Source organism: Falco punctatus (genome assembly GCF_963210335.1).
Source record: "Falco punctatus genome assembly, chromosome: 12".
In the NCBI taxonomy this organism is placed as follows: Eukaryota; Metazoa; Chordata; class Aves; order Falconiformes; family Falconidae; genus Falco; species Falco punctatus.
Window position 1 is genome coordinate 15,056,635 of NC_137592.1, and position 21,558 is coordinate 15,078,192.

The 21,558-nt window shown below is 44.0% G+C and overlaps 1 protein-coding gene across 1 annotated transcript in view; it reads left to right on the forward strand.

Moving 5' to 3' along the window:
- Positions 1-19: 19 nt before the first annotated feature.
- The window catches only part of GLP1R (glucagon like peptide 1 receptor), a 91,052-nt gene continuing 69,513 nt past the window's right edge, over positions 20-21,558 (forward strand). Inside the window, exon 1 of the mRNA XM_080407910.1 lies at positions 20-853. Within this exon, the coding sequence (XP_080264036.1) occupies positions 770-853 (84 nt within the window). The 5' untranslated portion in view covers positions 20-769. The remainder of the gene's footprint in view (positions 854-21,558) is intronic.

Below are 21,558 nucleotides of genomic sequence, written 5' to 3' on the forward strand. Positions count from 1 at the left end.
GGGATAAGATTTCATATGAAATCTTATCCCCAGTTCAATTTTGAACGTTTCTTCTATAATCTGTTAGGATCTGTACGCTTTCTTCTTCCAGATTCTGGTGTATAATCTCACCAATTACACATGATTTAGGGAAGGCTTAGTTTTACTAGTCAGTGCAAAGAGAATAAGGACAATGACACAAATCTAGTGCAAGGCAGATTTAGTCGCCTTTTCCCAGGCAGAGAAGAATTCTAAACCCTCCAAATTCACACATCATGCTAGGGCTGACCTGTGCCCCGACTTCAACTTGGAAACCCAGCTCAGACCTGACATGCAGCTCTGCAAATTCACGTTATACATGAGTAATTGCATTTACTGTTATTAAAAACTAATCAAATGTGGACGTCACGAACAGCATGAAGGCCACCAAGACGCCCGAGCCTGGACAGAGTAGAATAATTTTTAAAAAGGAGTTAAAAAGGCGGGGACGGGATCTCAGAGGCGCTTTCTCGGCTTTTTGGTGTTTTGTTTTTTCCCTTCCCCTCCCGAGGCAGCCGCCGCGCTGACGGCACCAGCGCCCGGGCTGCGCGCCGCGGGGCGACCCCGTCCCCGCACCGCACCGCACCTGGGCCGGCCCCGGCCCCGTCCCCGCCTCCGCCGCCGCTACAAAAGCGGCCGCCGGAGCCCCCGTGGCGCCCGCTCCCCCGCCGCCGTCCCCCGCCGCGGAGCCTCCGCGGGCAGCGGGAGCCGCAGCCTGGCCGGGCCCCGCGCATGGGGGGCCGCCCCGGACATGCCCTTCTCCGCGCCGGCGGCGCCGCTGGGCTTCGCGCTGCTGCTGCTGGCGGCCGCGGGAGGGTCCCTCCCGGCCGGGCGGGTGAGTGCCGCGCCGTGCGCCCGGCCTGCGCGGCCGCGCTGAGCCGCTAGGGCTCCGCCTGCCCCCGTCCCTGCCCGGCCGGGGCAGCTCCGCGCCCGCGGTGTCTGCGCGCCGCGGAACGGGACGCGGCTCGTGGCGCCCGGGGGACGCGCCGAGGCTGCCACCGGGTGCGCGCGCCGGCCGGCACTCGCGGCGGGACGTGGCCGCCGGGCTGGGGCGGGGGGACACCGCGTGCGCCCGCGCCGGGGTGCGGGGGCGAGCTGGGGCTTCGCGGGAGCGCTGCCGTCGGGGGTCGCGCCCCCGGCCCCCCGCGGGAGCCCCGCGCTCGTCCGTAGCGCCAGAGGGGCGCGGGGGGAGCCGGGGGGGGGGGGCGCGGAAGAAGCGAGGGGGGGGCTCGCCGTGACTGCCCCCGAGCGGGGACCGCGGCAGGCGGTCGCGCAGCGCTGCCTGCCCCCAGCGCCGGGCAGGGGCCGGGGGTCCCTCCGTCGCGGGGCCCGTGGGTGCGGCGGGGCGCCGGGCCGGGGAAGCGGCGTGTAACGAACTGTCCGCGCGGAGCGGGGGGAGCGGGAGACGGAAGGGGCGATGCGCGGCGGCGGCTGGGTGCGGATTGGTGGGGCTGGGGACAGAGAGCGACCGAGGGAGCGGGCGGGGATGGAGGCTGCAGCGCCGGAGGTGGCAGGAGAAGGGCTGCTCCGAGCCGAGGTCTGCGGAGGGCGGGGAGGGGACGGTGAAGCTGGTGGCGGGCCAGCCTGACCGTCTGTGAGGTTTCTCTTCAGCTGCCGAAAGTTTTTGAGGTGACAGGCTGACACGGAGCAGCGCTAAGGTCACCTGTTTAGTTCCCAACTAGGTCTCCAGCTGTAGGGTTTTCTGAGGTATTGGCTTCTGGGGGGGTCGGGTGGTTTTGTTTTCTTTGCTATGAACATTGGGCCCTTAAAGAAGCAACAGGCACAAGCTGCATCAGGGAGGATGCCAGCCAGGAAAATCTCTTTGCTGTGAAGATGATCAGGTGCTGAAATGGGGCTCTAGAGAGGCTGGGGAGCCTCCATCCATGGAGGCAGCTGCTACGTGACAGGATGAGGCACTGAGCGTCTTGAGCTTGTACCACTGAGCCCAGCTAGTGATGGGGCAGCCAGGGGTGGAGGATCAAAGCCAAGTACCTTTCCTAGCAAAGGGGTCTCTAGCTGGAGACAGAACTGGGGGAGGTGAGAAGAAAGGCTTCTTGGGTCTCAGCACTATGGTCACCCTTTGACTTCAGTCTTGCAGTAAAATGAGTGCTTTTATAGCCTTCTCTGACACTAGAGGGTCTTATCTGACAACTTGTCTGGAGCAGCGATTGTGCTTGTACGCTCAGAAAATGTACAAAATGCTCTGCTCAGTCCTAAGTACACAAAAGCACGGGACTTCTGCTGTCGGGAGTCTTTTCTCAGGTCAGAATAGTTTTAAAGATAATATTCAAAATAAACTGAAAATAGCACTGCTTAGGCAGTAGTGGATGGTAAAATCTAGGTGACCACAATTAGCTGCAAGGTCTTCTGGTTTAAATGGGCGAGACAGGTGTGAAAGGCAGGTAGAATGATTTGATGCAGTGTTGGGGGAAGAAGTATTTTATTGGTGCTGTGACTGTTGTTTTGCTTTGACCTTCCCACTCTCTCCCCCAGCCCCTCAAACAAGTGAGAAAGGGAGAGGATAAAGCTGAGAATGTACATTGAAGGAATAAAAATCTAAGTCCAGAGTTTTTATTTGAGGTGGTGCTGCTTACTTGCCATCAACTTAAATGCAGGGTGACTAGAAATTACTTAGTAAGTGTCTAGATCTTCCCTACTGCATTGAGGGTAGTAAAATGACCAAGAGCTGGTAGCACGCGGCTGCATTGCAGAATCTTATTACTAATGACAAGCCCGTGTCCTTTCCCTGCTTGGCCTTGAGCAGTAACGTCCTGCTGCTGACAGAGCTGACACACAGCTGGACCCTGGTTCCCTACCATCGGGTTCTCTCTTGGATTTGGATTTCAGATTCCAGTTTTCTATGTAGTACTTATGTTCAAAGGTTTGATAAAATAATCGTGAAGAAAGCCATTTTAATGCTAGTGAAGAGCCACGGTTCTTAATCGGGGGTTCTATTCTTCAAACTACCCCAGTGCTTCTGTTCCACAGGCTAAAATGTGAGTAATACAGGCTCCCGGGTGGAAGTACAAACAGTTGAATTCAGTGAAAAGGTTACAGATCTTTTGCTCTCCTCAGCTCTTATTTCTGAAGTGCTCTTGTATGGAAATAGAAAGTACATCAATATCAACATTAGTTAGAGCATATGGGTATTTTGGTGTGGGTATATAATTGGCACTCTCAATTACTATGGTGTTATTCGCGTTTATTTGGATACAGGTGCTAATCTCTTTCCCAAACCAACGGTCAGCATGATTTCTTAGCTTGCAGTTGTTAGGGGTGCATATAGTTACCGCTACTTGCTCACCGTTCTGAAGCCTGCTGCGTCGGCTTCTAGTTCTGCAGCATCGGCTTCTTTAACTGTGGGTGTCTAGGATCAGGTTTTTGTCTCCGAGAGTGCTGGCCATGATGAAAAGATGCAGTGTGAGGGGGTGGTTTTGAATGTTTCATTAATCTGCTGTACTCCGCCCTTGATAGCGCAGGGGTTCCTGTGTGAATGTCCCAGCACAGGCTTGCAAGACCGTGCCTATTGTGACTTCTTGCCTTCTGTTGCATGCCCTAATGCTGGGAGAACTTAGCTAAGGCTCCTGACTACCACTGTCCTGTAGATTTGTGTTCTTTAGAAAGGATTAGGGTGGGAAAACGTTTGTAGAGCTTGGCTGAAAAACAAATACAAAAGTGACCTGGACACAAGTGACTCCATGCAGAAGCAAGGTTGGGAGGTTGGACTGCATCTTGATTAGTTGGGTTTGTACCTGGGGAAAAATCCCTCCATACTTAGATTGGCTGGAAGTTCTGAGTTATTCTCCCTGTGTTGCACAACCCCCACCCACCCCCTTATTTTCTGCTCCCAAAAGCTTGCATGGAGCTGGTTTTCATGTTGCCTGCACTCTGAAAATCAAAAAGTGTTAGACCAGTCTTAGCAGCACGTACTAGTGGTGGTATAGAAAGCGTGAACAGACAAGGTCTGACGCTGTGCCACCTTGCTGTAGTTATCAAAGGATTCTTGGCTGGCTTCTAGGTAATGGGCTTCTTTCCCAGGAATCTGGCCAGGTTCTTAAAAACTTAATATTTGTAGGACACTTAAATTGATGACTATATTAGTATGGTGTAAAACTTTGAATTGCTTAATAATACAATAATCTAAATTAATACAGATCAAATTGTCCCAAATTACTGAAACCTTTATGTATTCATAAATAATGTGGTGGCTTTTGGTGATTTTGTTTGGTTGGTTTTTAGAAACAACTCTAATTTTCTGGAAACTGTGTAAAGCTGGTGATGGTACATGCGCTATAAAGCCAGATGGCCTAACACAGCAGATCTGATTATAGAAGCTAAAAAGATATGTGTTTACTTGTTATAATATCCCAAACCTACATGGGGGGGGGGGGGGGACGGGATGGGGGACGGGACAACAACAAACATGTCATGATTAAGGAGCCCAGGATATCAGAACTCCAAGGGCCAAAGGAAGGGACCGTATTTCACACAGCAGAACAAGGACTTGGCCTTTGGCATTGTTTTAAAGCTCTGATGTCTGGTCTGGGCAAGTTTAAATTAGTGAAACAGTTGTCAAATCTTTCTACCTTCCCCGTATTTCTAGTGCCATTCCTGTACCCCACCACCAAACTAGGCAGCAGTCTGGAAGAGTTTGGACAAAAGTGTTTGAGGTGAAGTGTGGGCAGATAGAGCTGGGCATGGAAGGACATGTTCCGTGGCTGTGCCAGCAGTGGAAGCACTTGTAGCTCTCTTCTCCGAGAAGAAAAACTCATAAAGTGAGGGAAGTGACAGAGCTTTGCAAAACTGAAACTCCTGTCTTCCAGAAGTTGTAGCTCTACAGCTGCAATAAAGTTTAGTGAAACTGGGCCTGATATGCAAAACATAAACAGTTGTCTGCTAGCTGTCACACAGATTTTTGAAGGTATTGTATCATATCCTGTTTCTGTTAGCCTGTCAAACTGATTTGAGCTTTAATTTGCTGCACTGATTGATCACCAGTTACTTGAGAGGACAAACCAGGAGGAGTTGTTATCTCTGAAATCATGGGGCCTTTGTTACTTTACAACTTGGAGAAGTCCTTTGCAAAACTGATTGTTTCCTTCTGCAATGCTGTAGTGAACAGAAAGCTATTATCTTTGTGTTCGGCTTCTTTCATTAAAAACTTCTGCATGTCTTCCTCTGTGGTAAACCAGTGTATGTACTGCCGCCAAGGCTGTCTGCTCAAGTTTCCTTGGCACAACACACCAGTTGTATTAGTTTATGTCTTGACAAAAGTAGGTTTACACAATAGCAGATATGTCTTTGCCTTGGAAAAAAGTTCTCTGCTCATTAGATAAGTGACTTTCTATTTAAGCCCTACAATGTTGTTTTCTTGTGAAGCTGAATTAAGACATCGGGCAGGAACTCTTTTAATCAGATCTTCCTAGCCTAGCTAAACAAGAAAAGACCAAGTTTAATGCTTGCATTCAATGCTTCCCATCAGAAGAGGGATAGAGTAAAAAGTATCTAGGCATCTCTAGCTTGCCAAATGGGAGGTAGCCCCTTCAAATGTCATAGTTTAAAACAAAATGCAGCAAACTTGAACTTACGATAGGAGAATACAGGCTTGCTGCTGGTGGCAGAATGCTGTTCTTTGATGCCTCTTTTTGTTCAGTATTGGAAACTTGCATTTGTCAATTGCAACCACACTGGTCTGTGATCTGCTGCATTCCAGTGATCCTTTGGTGGCAACGTGAAGGAGCTTATAAAATGCGTGCCAATCTTCACAGGTAGGAGGAGAATCTGCAGGCAGAGTTGCAACAGCATCATCTGTGGTTTGTTAGCATACGTGTGTGAAGTCCGCCCCTCTCACTGCTCAAGGGAAGCAGGTAGCTCTACTCTTACTGCCACAAATGTGGACGCACGCAAAGGGAGACTCCCTGCGCTTTTATCAGGACTTCAGTAAGCCTTGCAGACCATGTTCTGGGGATGCAGTGTGACAGAACTCTGCGGAGAGCGAGTGGATTTCTGCCAGTTACCTTCCCCTTAATCTTTATGGTCTTACCTTCTTAAAGCAATGAGCAGTAACCCCTGCCCTGCGATGTACGTGAATGAATCGATGCAGCTTGCTAAGCGCAGACATGATGGCATAAGAATCTCATTCCCAGATGCTTATGTGAAAACCTTGTGAGCAACCCTCTGCCCCAGGTTCAAGTGTGGCTTCTTAATAGTCTCATAAGTACTGCAGCTGTGCATGGAATAGACACAGGCTTCATTTAATTGAATGAACAATTAAAAAATGGTAACTGGATAGAGGAAATTGTAGTTTACACATGGAAAAGAATTCCTTCAGCTGGTCATTTTACTGACGACATCTTATTGCTCTTTCACTGTAATTGGTTGTTAATGGATTGTCCTCTTAGTGCAGTCTGGTATTGACTGCTATTTTTCTTGCAATTGATTACATTTCACTATTAGTTCAGCCTCTCGCCATCTTTCTCCTGAATTGTTTTATGCTGGCTTTCCTAATTACTGTATTTTTCTGTCTTGTGCTATTCTGTCCATTGAGCTCACCTGCATTCTCCTATTCTGTTGTTGCCTCGTCTCACTCATGCCCTGCCACAGTCTCAGTGCCTTCTTTGATGCCTTCAGGACAATTTTTGAAACTTGCTTTCTTGTCTTGATGTAGTTTTAGCTGTGGTTTGCTGCTGCCCTTTTCCTTGCTCTTTTGCCACTCCTATGCACTCTCTCTGCTGCACTACAGGAGAGGTTCAGGAAAGCAAACCTGATTTCTGGTTGTGCCTTCGAACTAGCTAAAGAGTCAAGATCTGTGTGGAACAGCCTTCTGCAGATGTTAGACTATGAACTCCTTGAGCACATCTGAGAAGCTTGTGGCTCTTTTGGCGTCCTGCATTCTTCGCTACCTCCTTTTTCCTTAAAGGACGATGAGCATGAATTAGCTTGCCATCTAAATTTTGCTGTGCTTGGGGCATATTGTCTTCTCATCCACTCGTGCCTCTTACCATTGCTCAGACTGATTTTTTCACCTGCCCCCCTTTGTGTTACCCATGAAGCAGTTTCTTGCCAATTGTTAAGCAAACATCTTCAGGGGAAACAGGAGGGGGGGTGCGTATGGACATATCTGCATAGGACAATCTCTGAGATCTTGCTCTCTTTTTAGACTTACATTTCTGACTAGGACATTTTGGTAACCCCTCTGACATCTGCAGTTCTGGTGCTGCTCGACACATCAGTCTGAGAACAGCCGTGCTGAAAGGCCAGCCTGAGTAAAAAGATGGAGGAAAACGCGTGCTGTCATATATATCCCTCTCTAAGTGGGAGGGATGGTGGGCACTGAGGCTTTTGCATTGCGAACGTCTCTGGTGCTTGGCAGAAGCTTGTGGAACAGTCCTACACCAGAGCATGCTCTTGTGGCAGCATGCTTAGTTTAGACTTGACTTGTTCTTACACGTGGATAAGCCAAATGCAGACAAGAAGCTCAGCTATCAGAAGAGCTGCCTCTGGAGTGCTCTGGCTCTGTTCATAATGGGTGTTTCTCCAATGCTTTGGAAGGTGGTCCAACTGCTTGTGAGCATGTCCTGTGTTGAAGCAAGCTGAGGAATGGCAGCTGACGCTATAACCAAGCTTTACCACGCTGTCTACTGAGCTCTGATAATTGAGGGAGACATAAAAAACTCCTTCCAGAGGAGTGTGTGGATTACACCTCTTAAAATCAGACTCGGGATGTTTCAGGACATGTGGCATTAGTCTTCCTTTTCCTCTGAATTCTGCTGGCAATAAACTTCTATGTGTTTCTTTCCCATAGAAATCAACTGTCTTATTCTTCCATTTTATAATATTCTTACTTCCTTTCTATTCTGTAGATATCAGCACTGCTCGTGGTATTGACCAACATCTCCTGGATGCAATATTCATCCTTAAGTAGTGTTTTGTTCTGGAAACTGGAAAACTTTTTTTTCTCAAAGCCTATTCCTGTTGTTTCATTGCAGCTCAACTCTCTGCAACTAAGCTTCAAAGAGTTTGTTTTTAATGTGACCAGATTATGAGTCAAATCTGGTATTTGCTCATCTCTTTCATCAGTCCAGTCTTTCTCTGTAGCTGAAGAAAGCCCTCATAAAATTAGTGTAATTGGACTGCATGACAATGTAGGGTGTGACAGGGGTGAGTAAAGGAGGGACAGCAAGTAGGTGACTTCTTAACTGCAGCATGTGTGACTCAGTCCTCTAAGAATCTTTTGGAGCAAATAAATCGGAGGATTACCTTGTTGCCGTGTTAGGTGTCGAAACCCACCACCACTTTAAAAAAAATAAAAAAATCAAAAAACACCATAAAACAGAACTGAACTTCCATAGCATTGTAGAACATTTTTTTTTTTCTTTGAAGTCATTAGTAGGATAGTAGGTGAGAGGGTATGGTATGTTCCTGCTATTGTAAGATCTCATCACCAAATCTTTTATTTTTTCAAGATGACATAGTCGGCCTTTAACAGAGAGAAGAAAAGACAAAGGTCTGTTCTCAGTTAGATGGAGTGACTGTTTTTAAGTTACTTGTTAGATTTGAGGCCATGTATGCACAAAGCATATGAGAAAGTATTTGGTGTGCATGTTAGCAGCAGCCTTGGTGGATGTGGCTAAAGTTTGTATTCTATGCTGTAGTTCATCTCTAAAGCCACATCTATGGGGAGAGGTTGGAGACATTAGACTAGCTTTCTCTTGACTTTTGTCTCTCAGCGATATTTGTCTCTTAGTGTTTTACTGAGTGGAAAATGGATCCTAAGCAGAGCATGCCATACGTCAGCAACCCAGCAGGGATTTTTTGCTCCCTCCTGTAAAGGAGACTAACGCAGAACTATTACAGGTAAAGTAACGGCAGAAGCCTTGATCCCTTCTGGAGGGTGTTTCTTGTCTAGTTTTCTGGTTCTGCAGGTACCTGGTAGAAATTCTGAAGTATGGGGTTATTGTAACTACCAAGCTGTGGTGTGAAAAGGTAGTAATTGCTGCCTTTCAGACCTTCTGGGAGAGTCTGACATGCCTGATACCTGTGGGCTGCTATCGCAAGATTTGTTTCCTGACATGCACAGACTCCTGGCAATGCAGTAGTCTTTTCATAAACTTTTTTCCAGATGGAAATTGGTAACTTTGTTTGCTCCTCTGTCATGCCTAGAGAGCTGTACAGAAGCTGCTGAAGAGCTGCTGTAAGACTTTTTGGGATACAGAAAGGGTTGGATGTACAGAAGCATTGGCAAGCATCAGGTGCCTTCATAGCAAATTGGAGGGGGGCAACCAGGAAACTTTCAAAATCCTTGGTTTATAAGTTATAGAATGCTCTACTCGAGTTACTACTTTATGAAATTAATCGATTTACTCATCCAGACTTTTTCTTTGTGTTGTCCAGACTCGGAGTGAGCCCCTTGCGAGCTGGAGTAGGGTGGCTGGCTGAGGTGCCCGCCTGGTTTGGGAGGTCCAGGAGCCTGGTGCCTTTATGTCTGGCTGTGACTCCTCTACAGACCGACTGATCATTGCACTGGGGCGTTTTGTATGCGGAAATCTGAACTCTGCGCCTATCGGACAGAATCCTTTTGTGAGAATTTAGGCATTTGCCTGAATTTTTCAGTCTTTCAGTGAGTGAAATCGAGGAGGAAGCATGAAGGGAACAGCAGCGTCTAGGGAGGCGACAGCCTGCCTCGTGCCTTGATGCCGCTATAGGTGGTACTGCTGTTGTGGAAAGAGCCAGATCCTGGGGAAAGAACAACACTTCCATGCAAGTCACCTATAAAAGTGTTGTGGATATTGGTACAGCTGCGCATGGGCTACAGATAATAGATGCAGTGCTGTATCAATGGATTAATGATATTCAGTTAAGTCAATCATCATTTTCCTCCTTCAGTCCTATTCCTCCCAAACAAAATTACTCTGGTGTTTGTACAGCAGCTAGTTACACAAAACAAATTAAGCTTTTAGTTTTTACCCCTTGAGAAGGGAAAATGAAAGGTATAGTATTTGATCTGAATTACTTGAAATAGCTGTTGGTGTTTGTCAGATGTTGTGGTGTCCTCTAATCTATTGCTCTTCTCATTACCATTTCTTAGTAAAGAAAAATTCATCAAGTACCATTTGAAATGCATCACTATAAGAATATAAAAAAAAAAGTCCGTTCCTTTTAAGCTCAGTGACACTGCAAGCAGAGTACACTTTGGGGAAAAAAAAAAAAAAAAAAAAAGACAGGAAGCTATTATGTGGTGTTTACAGTGACACTGTGTAGTTATAAATTGCACATCAAATAAATTAAGATGTATTTGTAGTAGGCTTCCTTCAAAAAGCCTCAAATCCTTAATACGTACAGCTTCTCTCAATGAAATGCCAAGCCTCACAGAGACGGTATGGTATAAAGGTGGTCAGAAACACCCTGTTCAAAGAGTATTTCAGAAAACTGCTCCAACACAGTTTGTGAGAGATGTGCTTTAAGCCTAGATCTCAGCACTCCTGTTTAGTTGAATTTAGCTAAAAGCTATCACAGGAAACTTTTAAGAAAAAAAACCCCTGCATTCAGTCCCATTCAGCTTAGCTCCTTGTGGACTTCAAGGGGCAGCTGTTGTTATTTAAAGGACAAACTTGCATTAGAAGATACCTGTAAAGTAATTCAGTATGTTCCGAGTCTCGTCATTGCTCTTTGGGGATTAAAACACCTGGTAGTAATGAATAAGGCTATTAAAGCTTTCTAGAATAAAACTGATTCTGTTACTAATGAGATGTAAGGATAAAAGAATCTTAGCTTTATAGTTGAACTGTTAACTTAATGGCCTTGCAATAGTAGAGATGGTTGTAAATTGCAGGAGGCAAAACTGGAGTTTGAAACTGCATTTCATGATTTCTTACTTGTTTTGATGTCTGAGCTACATTAGTGTCTTGGGGCTGGAATCGTGGAATGGCTGAGGTTGAAAGGAACCTCTGGAGGTCATCTTCTCCAACCTCCATACTCAAGCAAGGACATCTACAGTTGGCCTTCTAATGGAAAAAAAATTACTGATTTATTTACTTGTGTGGTAAGATAGCATCCATGCCAATGGGTCATTGAGCAGCCAAAGAGCACTCTGTTTCCTAATTTGTTTTCCTACTTCCCTGCTGCTTATGGTGAATGAGTGTTGGGACATCCTCTGATAACTCAAGAAATCTTGCTCCTCACTCCTACCTTCTTTTACACTCTGCCACCCTTCATTCTTCTTAATTAACTGAGAACTGAGTTTATATGTTGTATTTCACCATCCAAACCTTTTTTCAAGGTGCAAAGGTCTACTAAATCTCTGTACAATAGACTTATGATCACCTGATTGGACTCGTAGATCTTTATGTGATTGCACCAGCAATTAAATGTTATACGAGTAGGGAAATGTGCACAATTACTTGGATTAATCTCTTCCCTTACATATTCATTTTAGAGGAAGCTGTTGCAGTTGTAGACTGTTAGATTTCTGTAAAAGAAGCCTTGAATTAGTGCAGCTTTCACTACTAGGGTTTGGCGAAAGAGTGTCACAGGCTTTCCAGGTATGAACAGCAGTCTCCTCTTTAGACCTTTATGGTGATCTTTCAGGATGCTCTTTCCTTTCCCAGAAAGAAGATATAGAGAGGGGGTTTTGACTTTTGGGTGGTTTGGTTTTTTTTGGTGGGGGGCAGGGGGGTGGTGTATTGTGGGGAAACTTTCAAAATTTGTTCAGGATAAAATGTTTCTTGTTTTCAACTGAAATTTCTGTGTGGGAATGGGTGGGATGTACATACTTTCAGCTGTAAAAAGTAGTTGGGGTCCTTTCTGGGGACAAGGCTCTGACACGGGAAAGGAAAGCGAAAATGGGTAACAAACTGTCCGTGTTATTGCTGTAGTAGTCGTGATTAGCTTGAGCCATCGAGGGACATGTGCCAACCAGGACAGTGGTTGTCGGTGGCAAGGGGTCTGTCCAAACTGAAACTTGTGGCTCATTCACAAGCTGTTGTCTGTTAAGTTTTCTTTTTCTCTTACATAGTGCCTGTGCTTGCAGATAAAGTCTTTCACCTGAGGGTGCTGAGACACTGGAGCAGGCTGCCCAGAGAAGCTGTGGATGCCCCGTCCCTGGCAGCGTTCAAGGCCAGGCTGGATGGGGCTTGGAGCAACCTGGTCTAGTGGAAGGTGTCCCTGCCCATGGCTGCCCATGGCAGGGGAGCTGGAACTAGATGATCGTTAAGGTCCCTTCCAACCCAAACAGTCTATGATTCTAGAAACAGAATGAAATACTCAGGTGAGGAAAGAAACAGAAGTGGCTGGAGATCTGTTAAATGTCTCTGGCCCCTGCGCAAGTCTGGTGGAATATCTTGTGACTGATAGATGACAAGGAGTGTCCAGGTTTGGGCTTGGGGGTGGTTTGCTTTTTTCCCTTGGCAATCTTGCACAGAAAGATGTAAATTTTTAGTATCTTACTCTCTTCATTTTAGGTAGATTGTCAGGTGATTAACATGCCTGTGGACATATGTTCTAACTATTGGATAGGGGAACAGGTTACAGTGGTGGTGTGCATTTTGCATAGAAAATAGAAGTGGTCACTCTGCACTCTTAATAACAAGGTAGGACGACCACACATGCATGTTGCTTTAATTCATGTGGTAAGAAGACCCCTTCCAAATAGCTGTTTTGGGAAGGAGTGGTAGGGATGAGCTTTCTTCAGTGTGGACTAAATATACCAAATCTATGTGCTTGGGTACCAGTATGATGGGTGCCTTGGAAATATCAGTAATAGCTACAGAAAGCAGTAGAGCATGATTCCTTTTTTATATTGAGTTGAGGTTGAAGGGCTATATTTTTTTTCTGAAAATGTTCTTGGTTCCTGTGTAATTGATTGTGAGGGGAGGAAGGGTTACAGCTGCACAGTAGATGTCTTAATCAATCAGACTATTTGTACTACTAAACAGTACTCCTTAGAGCCAGGCACTTAACAGCAAACTAAGCTGTCAGTTGCTGCTACATATAGTACTTGGGGAGCTTAAATAAAGGCTGCAATATTGAGAGAACAAAGCTAATGTAAACATTGTTTGTAGTTCATGAGGTTAACTTTCTCTACTAGCTCAAGCTTTCAACAATTAGTTTCAGTCATGTCTGTCCCTTGTATTGCCCCGTGCTTGCAGTTCCCGGGTTCAGCAACTTGGTTCACAGCCTGGCTTTGCTCTTTGCTGTGTGCTCTCCCCTGTTGTCTTTGAAAATACTTCATAGTTTGTCTTCAACAGAAGGACTTACAGTCCTCTTCAATCTTGGCACCGCCATTCGATGTGAGCTGCTTGGCATAATGTTTAAATAAAGCTTTAAAGAAAATTCCTATGTTCAGGTAGTTAATGTACTTCAGAGAAGGGGAGGGAGAGAAAGCCTGTGTAGCGGCTGACCAAGAGAAACTAAATTTCCAGTTAGCGTGCTAGAAAGGACTTGCATTAAGAAAAAAAATGAATTCCAAATGCTTTCTCTTGTCTCCAAATTACATCTGAGATGATGATCTTTACGTTGATGATACTTTATGGTCTCTGGAGTTTCTTGTTTGTTTTTGTTGTGTTGTTTTTTTTTTTTAATTTATAGCTGTTCTTATTCTTCCCTCTTTCCACTATCTTTGTCATGCTGGAAATATTTGGAGCAATATCAAGCTCTGGAAAAAAAAAACCCAGATTTATTACACTGGTCAAAGTGTCTGTATCCTGCTCAATGGACAGCTGGGATCAGCACAGAAGAAAAGTGTTTCTTGAAAGGAAGCATGGACAGCAGACTGTCACTGGGAAATGAGAAGATAATTTCATAGCAAATATGTAGCAAGCTTGGAACACTGCCAGGTATGGGATTGACAGGCAGCCGACATGGAAATATTCAACTTCCAATACCATTGTGAGTTAGCTGCTTTGTGCTTATTTTGCAATGCTTGTCTTTTATTTAGTTTTATGATCCAAACTGGAAAAGAAACTGTTTGAACAGTTGGGAATGGAAAGTGTCAGCCTATTTTGGTCTTGACTAAATCACTTTCTTGAGTCGTCTTTTCCCTGTCATCTGTCTTTTCCTCCACCCTGGCGCCTTTTTAAGTTTTTTGACCATTTCTGGTCCAAGTAATCTGACAAGAGAAATGTTCTGTGGGTTATTGTCCTTTTCATTAAAAGTTTTGGTAGAAACAAAGCAGACAAGCTGGCCAGTCTGCTGTGTTTGTCTGGTTGCCCAAGCTGCTCATCTAATGGGCTCCTCCAGGGAGCGTGTCCCAGCTCTGGCAGGAGTTGTCTTCCTGTCCTCCATATAGTGAGTTACTGCCTGTTTCAGTTACGTTGTTTCTTTCCTTGATTGAATTCCACGGAATGGACACTTATGAACAACTGCAGTTAAGGGTTTTAGAATTATTTTTTCTTTTGCTTGAAACGCTTGTTTGTGTAGCAATCAGCCTAATGAAAACCTGTACACAACTGGAATCTTGCTAAGTTGTGATAAACACTGGTGTTTCTTGTGTTTTTTACAAGCTAATAAAAATGTGTTTTTTAAAAAAAATTATTTTTAAACACTCTATATAGGTAAATGAGTCTTTGTTTTGGAGGTAGGAAGTGCAAAGGATGAAACTTCAATGAAGTCATGACTTGCTGACTTTAATAATTGGAAACTAGTGTAAAGGTTGTTGAGAGAGGTTTGCATGCACAAAGAGTTATTCACAGAATCTGAATAAATTTTGGCTGCCATATGGCAGGAGGATGCACCTTTACAGTGACTTGAACAAAAGCTGTTCCTGCAGGCTGTTGGAGCACAAGGTTTTTCATGTACCTGCCATTTGTAGCCTGATTTTGGCTGCGGACTTAAAGAATATAGTCCAAGCTGACCATTCTTTCCTTTACTTTGTACTTAGCACTTCTAATTCTACATAGGTAATAAGAATGTTTGGGTCACTAGGTACAACCTTAATTGCAGCATATTCTATGGTGTCTACGTACCACATGGAGATCTTAAAGGTCTGTCTGATCTGCTGACTGGCCCTTCATAGGGTTTAAAAATTGTGATTTTTATTACTTAGTGATGAAGAATAATGGCTTATTTTGTGGGCTGGGTTTTTTTGCTGGTCTTGTTTGTTTTTTAAAGAAATACTGGTGATTGCTTTCAGCCTGTTGAGAGCTAGGTGTGACACAGTAATAAGACATGGAAAGAGAAGCTGTGGTAGTGAGTTTCTTTTAAAATGTGCTCTTCTAATAAAAATGCAAGAGCATCTCAGACAGCTTTGGAGATATTGATCTTAGGTTGAGATTTGTTGTATTTGCATAACATATGACTTAAAACTGGATTTAAGTATTGTACGTGGGTGCATGTGTAAGTAAGGAGGGTAAGGCAGCTAAGAAATCTAGGCAGAATCCAGTAATGAAAGTTAACAAGCGATTGGAGGCTGTTAATGCTTCCATACTGTGAATCCACTTAAGGTCCTGTGCGTTGAGTCACGTTTTCCTAGACTCTACACGCACAAGAGGAAGAGGAAAGAAGATGGCAAGAAAGGAAAAAGAGACGTGTAATACTGTATTCTGTGGGCGCCTTGAAAGGGTATAAGGGTGTGTGTTTGTATGCACACATGTGCATGTGTGGCTGGTGAGATGTTTGAGCAGGACTTTCACGTACAGTGGCTAACTTGCCATTTTAAACTTGAATGTTTTAGTGAACTTTCTGTCCTCAAAATCTATGCTGCTAAAGCAAAAAGATACCTGAGGTGGAAGAGGAGCTGTTGCCTGTAGTATATTGGAGTGCTACTGTGCTAGCTATGAGGAACAAACGTTTTTTGGGGGGCAAGGTAGTCAGGCATGAAAGCTTTTACCAACCTCTAGAAGCAGATGTGATCTACAGTGCTGATACTGCAGCGCTTCCATCTGCAGATTTTGACTTGTTTACTAAATCCATTCCTTCTTCTAATTGGAAAAGTAGAAAGAAATGTAAGCTACCATGTGCAGCTGCAAAGCTGAAAGAGTAAAACTTATGTGAAAAGAAAAAATCACTGTCTAAAAGTACAAATACTTTTAACTCTGAGGTGTTCAAGATAGTGTCCCCAGTACCTCCAGCTGTGTCGTCATCTTCTGCAACGACGTAAACCATTCTTGTAAGAAATAGAAGTGGCAGCTAAAATAACTCCAGCAATGATATAACAAGAAGATAAGGAAGATGATGGCAACAACTACAAGCCGAGAGTTTAAAAAAAGCTAATGAAGGTTAAAGTATCTGAGAAGTCTGTGTCAGTTGGGGCTAAAGGACAACTGGTTCCTTTGTCAGAAACCAACTTGGTCTCAACAGTGGTGGAGTAGAGGAGCCTGGTGTCTGCTCCACAGGGCTCCAGAGCAGAGTGTTAGCACAATGCCATATGGCAGCGATGCTATGAAAAATTAAATTTGTGTTTGCTTTCACTAGTGACTATTAGCGATTTAATCTGGTACTCATCCAACAGTATTGTGAAAAGGCTGAAAAATTACCTATTACATTTTTTATATTTAATAAAAGTTAACATTACAAATACTAGCCAACCTGCTATCTAAGGAAAATTGAATCAGATGTATTTTAATTACATCAGTCCCATTTCATTAATTAAAACCATTGTGACCTACTTCATGTTTTGAAAGTTAAGTGCAGAATTCAATAGTGAGGGTAATCAACCACAGTAGCAGCTTGCCTAAGGGTGCAGCGGCTTCTCTGTCACTTGGAGTCTTCAAGTGAAGATTAGATGTGTATCTGAGTGGTATTTGCTGGTTAAGCTAGCGTGTGTGAGATGGATGCAGCAGTTAGTGTGGGGCTCTAGAAGGTGCTATCCAGGAAATTGATGAGATTATCATCATGGGTCCTTCTGGCCTCAAGGTCACTGTGGTTGTCATATACCCTTCCTAGTGGCAAAAGGTGAAAAATCATGACTTGTCCAGTAACATAAGTAAGATGGCGAGGCCTTAAGGGCTGTTTCTCCAAGAGCTTGAAGTCCTCAAGTCTTTGCTGCTTTGTGTGCAATAACCATTTGACTCCTAGCTTAACATTTTTGCACAGGTAGTGGGCTTGATTTTTAGGCTCCTCTTAGTTCTAAGATGGTGGATAATTAAGATTAGTCTTATGTCTCACTGTGAGCTGTGCTGCTTTTGTCTCTGCTTCACAGCCACTCTTACCCTCTTAAACATTTTGCCTGTTTAATTTCACCCTGGAGAGTTTACCTGTCTGGCCTCACAGTGTGATGGCATGAGTGCTTGTGGTGGCAGAAAGAGAAGAGGGGAGCGAGGTGCTGGGGGAGGAGATGCCAACCTTCTCTGGGGATGGAGAAACCACTTCTTGCAACGGCAGTGCTGGTTTGTACTGTTTTCAGTGCTGATAGCTATGTTGTAAGATGTCTCTGTGCTCCAGAACTATGTTTTAAGGATGAACTGAGATGTAAAACATAAGTCCTTTGCAGAGTAAGTTAGTTCAGAGAGCAGTTTTCCTTAGAAAACACATATCAAATAAAGCCACTGCTATTGAAGTTCACAAGTGTGTTTTTTTTTTTTTTTTTTTTTTTCTCTAGCCTCCTCGGTGAATCTATTCTGTACCTATAAGCGCTGCTTGATTTAAGGTTAATGTCAGATGGGAAATATGTGACTGTGAAATTACTTACATGGAACTAATGGAATTATTTTAGTTCCTTTAAGTGACCTATCCATTTTCAGCTTTATTACTGTATGGTCACTGCTTCCCTCAGTGCTTTGAAAACTGGAGCTGGGAGAGGGGAAGCTTTGTGTGGAACTTAAAATATTTGTTTTGACAAAGGTCAGAGACTTGACTGGAGGGGCAGCTCTTTTGTCTGTGTTTCCATTTGTCCAGGCTGAAGAGCTTTCTTGGGAAGGTCTCTGCATGTTTTTCTTGGCTTGGCTAATGAAGTTGTTTCACCCTGCTCTTGGGCTTTATCCTATCTCTTGCTTTCTGAAAACCAGCGTGCTTGCTGCCTGAACAGCAGTTTTCCTCTGTTGCTTGCTTTCCCCTTTCTTTTGAAGGCCTTCCCAAAGAAGGGTGGGAAGAAATGTAAGTCCACTCAGCTTAACTGTCAACACAATCGCAGTTCAGTTCGGTGGCTGAAGCCACAAACCTCTCTAGCTCCGTGTACCTCTGTGGGCGTACGGAAAGGAAAGAAGGACTGAGGGTGAGGCAGGCTGATTTCTGTGCTGAGTTATGACTGTCTTTGACTGTTGCCACAGTCCTGCAGGGCTGAAGGCTGCGATATCCACCTAAAGAAAAGATCCAGCTCTGGGGCGGGTAAGGATTCTGAATGAAGAAAATCCACCAATTTTTCCACATATTTGGAAAATGATGTGGTGAGACTCCAACTGACAAAGACCAAAGCATGCTAGAAGTGCCCTGAAGATAGGGGTAGGGATAACCTTCTGAAAAACTTGTGGTTACATCTTGCATTTGAGTTTCTCTCGTGCTGCTGTTGAGAGGCAGAAGCATGGCAGCATATGGCATTGCCTTGCAGAACTAGTGCATAGATTATTTGCACAAATTGAATCAACAGCAGTCAGCGCCAGAATCTCTGGGCAGAAGAGGGACTGAGTATTAGTATTTGAATATTATGTGTGCCAGGTTAATGCAGCAGAGGTAAGAATGTAGAGGAATAGGGAGAACAGTGAGCTGATGCATGCATGATACTGAAATGGGTTGCAGACTGCTTACTCATTTTATTTCATACCCATTCAAAATACCTGGAGAGGGAATTGGGAAAATTGCTGGGGTTTTTGTTTTAGAGGTTCATGGTGTAGAATGTCTGATAAACTGGCTGGCCCAATATTGACTATTTAAATAAGTGTTTGAGGATTAGTTCTTGTTAAAATTTTTAAACTACAAAATCCCCTGAGCTTGAGGAAAGGGTATACTGAAGCAAGATCTCCGGATTAAGCATACAGAAGGATTTTTAATTAACTTCTGTCATCTACACATGCAGCTGTCGTGGTACTAACTTCGGAGAACCAATACTATTGTCATCTCCCTGGGGAACTAGGAAAAGATAAAACTCCTAGGTCTGTTTGTGTCCTGGTCAGCCATTTGCTTGCTGTTATGCTTGGCATCTCTCAATTCTGCCATGCTGCTAAAATGAAGAAACTTACTTCTTCTTTTTGAAAGAGGTGTTGTGGTAGACTAAATTAGATTAGAGGAAAAGTGTGATCTGATTCCTATAGTAATAGTGTGGTTCATAAGTTGCTTTGCAGCCCTAGAGTAAGTAGTCTGTGATTAAACTTGACTTGCCTGTATTTCTGTAGTCTCCTTCCCTTGCTGAGGGGGACTGTAGGAAAACTGGGAAGTAAATCTCTTGTGGATAAATTTGAAAGATACTTGTAAAGGGGGAGGAGAGAAGGGTGTTATTGACCTTCGAAATCATTTGAGTCGAAGGTGGTAACAAATGTTAAGATGAAATACTGAACAGCTAAGAATTGTTTGGAATAGCTTGATTTCAGAGTCTTCATCCTCCTTAGTCCTATGAAAAGATCTAAAAGCATAAGTCCTGTATTAAAGGTATAAAATAAAAAAATAAAAAAGGAGAAAACACTAATGTCAATTAATGTATGAATGAATTAATGAAAGCTTCTGGGGTTTATGGCTTTCATTCTTGTGTCTTGTAACTAGATGAATTCTGTCTGATTGTAATTTTAAGTATTGTAGAAGATGGTGAGGACTGTCCTCGGAGAATGAGAAAGCAGAAAATTCAAGTTTCAGGCTGGAGCTGTTTTATTTTTTGCCTTCAAGGAAGCTGGATTGGCTTCTTCAAATAAAAGCAAATGTAAAACTGTGCAGATGTGAAAGCAAACATCGTAGTGCACTCATACCTGCTGTTGACTCTTGCTTGTAACATCACATCTGAAGAAAATGACTGTGTGGCCTTAGCTACCAAAACCTCACAAATAAAGCAGGCTGTTGTCAAGTTAAGATGATGCTCTGCTTAGAGGCTTTCAGGACCATAGCCACCCCCCCCCCCCACCCCCCCCCCAAAAAAAAAAAAAAAAAACCAAAACCCCAAACAAAACAAAAAAAACCAAACCCTACCCCTGTACAGGGAAGATATACCCTTCTGTTCTAAAAGAAGGTAGAAGAAAAAGGGCATTGGAGGTGAGGTGAAGGCAGGAATGCAAGTTCCGTGTTTGTGTGGTCTGTGGAAGTGGTAACATCATCTGTCTCCCTCTGGGAGCACAGCTCTGAGGATGCTGCTGTAGTAGAGTGTAATGCCAGGTATTTTTCTTCTAGTTTGTGTACCCTATTGATTGTGATGTCCAGGGACTGTAAGATCTACCTCTCAAACACTGGGTAAAATAACATGATCAATCCCATGGGAGCTTAACTTCAAGCACGTTGATTTGGTCCTTCTTTGTCAACCTGTGTTACTTCTGTATTTCACGTGATCAGAGTGCAGACCCTGGGTGGCATCTCAGTACACCTTTTTGTTTGCCTTGTTACTCTCTTTTGTTCATTTTAGTGTTTCTCCATATTGGGCTAAGACTCTAGCCTTTATGGAACATTGCTTCTGTCTTGTTGTTGACAAATCAAGCCCTTGGAATATAACACTTGGCAGCCGTATGGGATGAATGCTGAAAACTGTAAGATTCTATGCAGGCTGTAAAACACCACACTGCGGCCAACCAAGTAAACGTGAAATCTGCTGTATATGGTACCTCACTGCAAGAACGTCACTGTAGAGATTCTGTCCTGTCATTGCGTTATGCAAAGGTGTAGTTCTGCATTGTCTTTTATTTAATATTTGGAAGGGAAACAGATGATGTCTAGAGAACGAGCTTCGCTGGCAGAACTTCTCTTGTATGCTCTGTTCTCAAATGTGTCATAACTGTTGATGAAAACACTAGCAATTTGCGAAGGCGCTACATGTAACTGCCTTGGCAGCGCGATGGGTAGGCAGGAAAGAGCAATATGGCAGGGAACGGGACGGTGGACCTTGAGCTGCTGTGACAATGAGCTGCTGAGGGAGTTAATTCTTGTCGGTTTAAACCAAAATATACTACTGCCCTCAACTAGAACTGCAAAAGCCATACAGATTTGATTTCGTTCTTCTCCAGCAATCTCTAGACAAGAGTATTTGCAGCACCCATGAAATTATATACTGGAGTCTTTGGGTTTGTGTATTGCTGTTTTTTAAATAGCTTTGTGGTATTGGTTTTCCATTAAATCCCCCCCCCTTTTTTTTTCCCCCTCTTTTTTTTTTTTTTTTTTAACTAAGTTTGTTTTAAGTGTAAATGGGAACACATTCACTATGAGAAAAGTCTGTGATGGTCAATCTGTCTGATTTATTTGGGGTTTCTTTCTTTGTATTGAGCTTATCGCAGGGATTGTGGTGATGGGATGGCAGGCTGGCCACTGGGTTTATGTTACTATAGGATTTGTGATCCTGGGAAAAATAGCTAACTGTACACCTTGCCTTCTGATCCAGCACCATGCCTCTTTAAGAGTGACTGTTATGTAGTTGTTTGAAAGCTGGGGGGAGCTTAACTTCCTTGGGAAGCTTTGGTGTGAAAGGTGAAAAGATTTAGTTTCTCT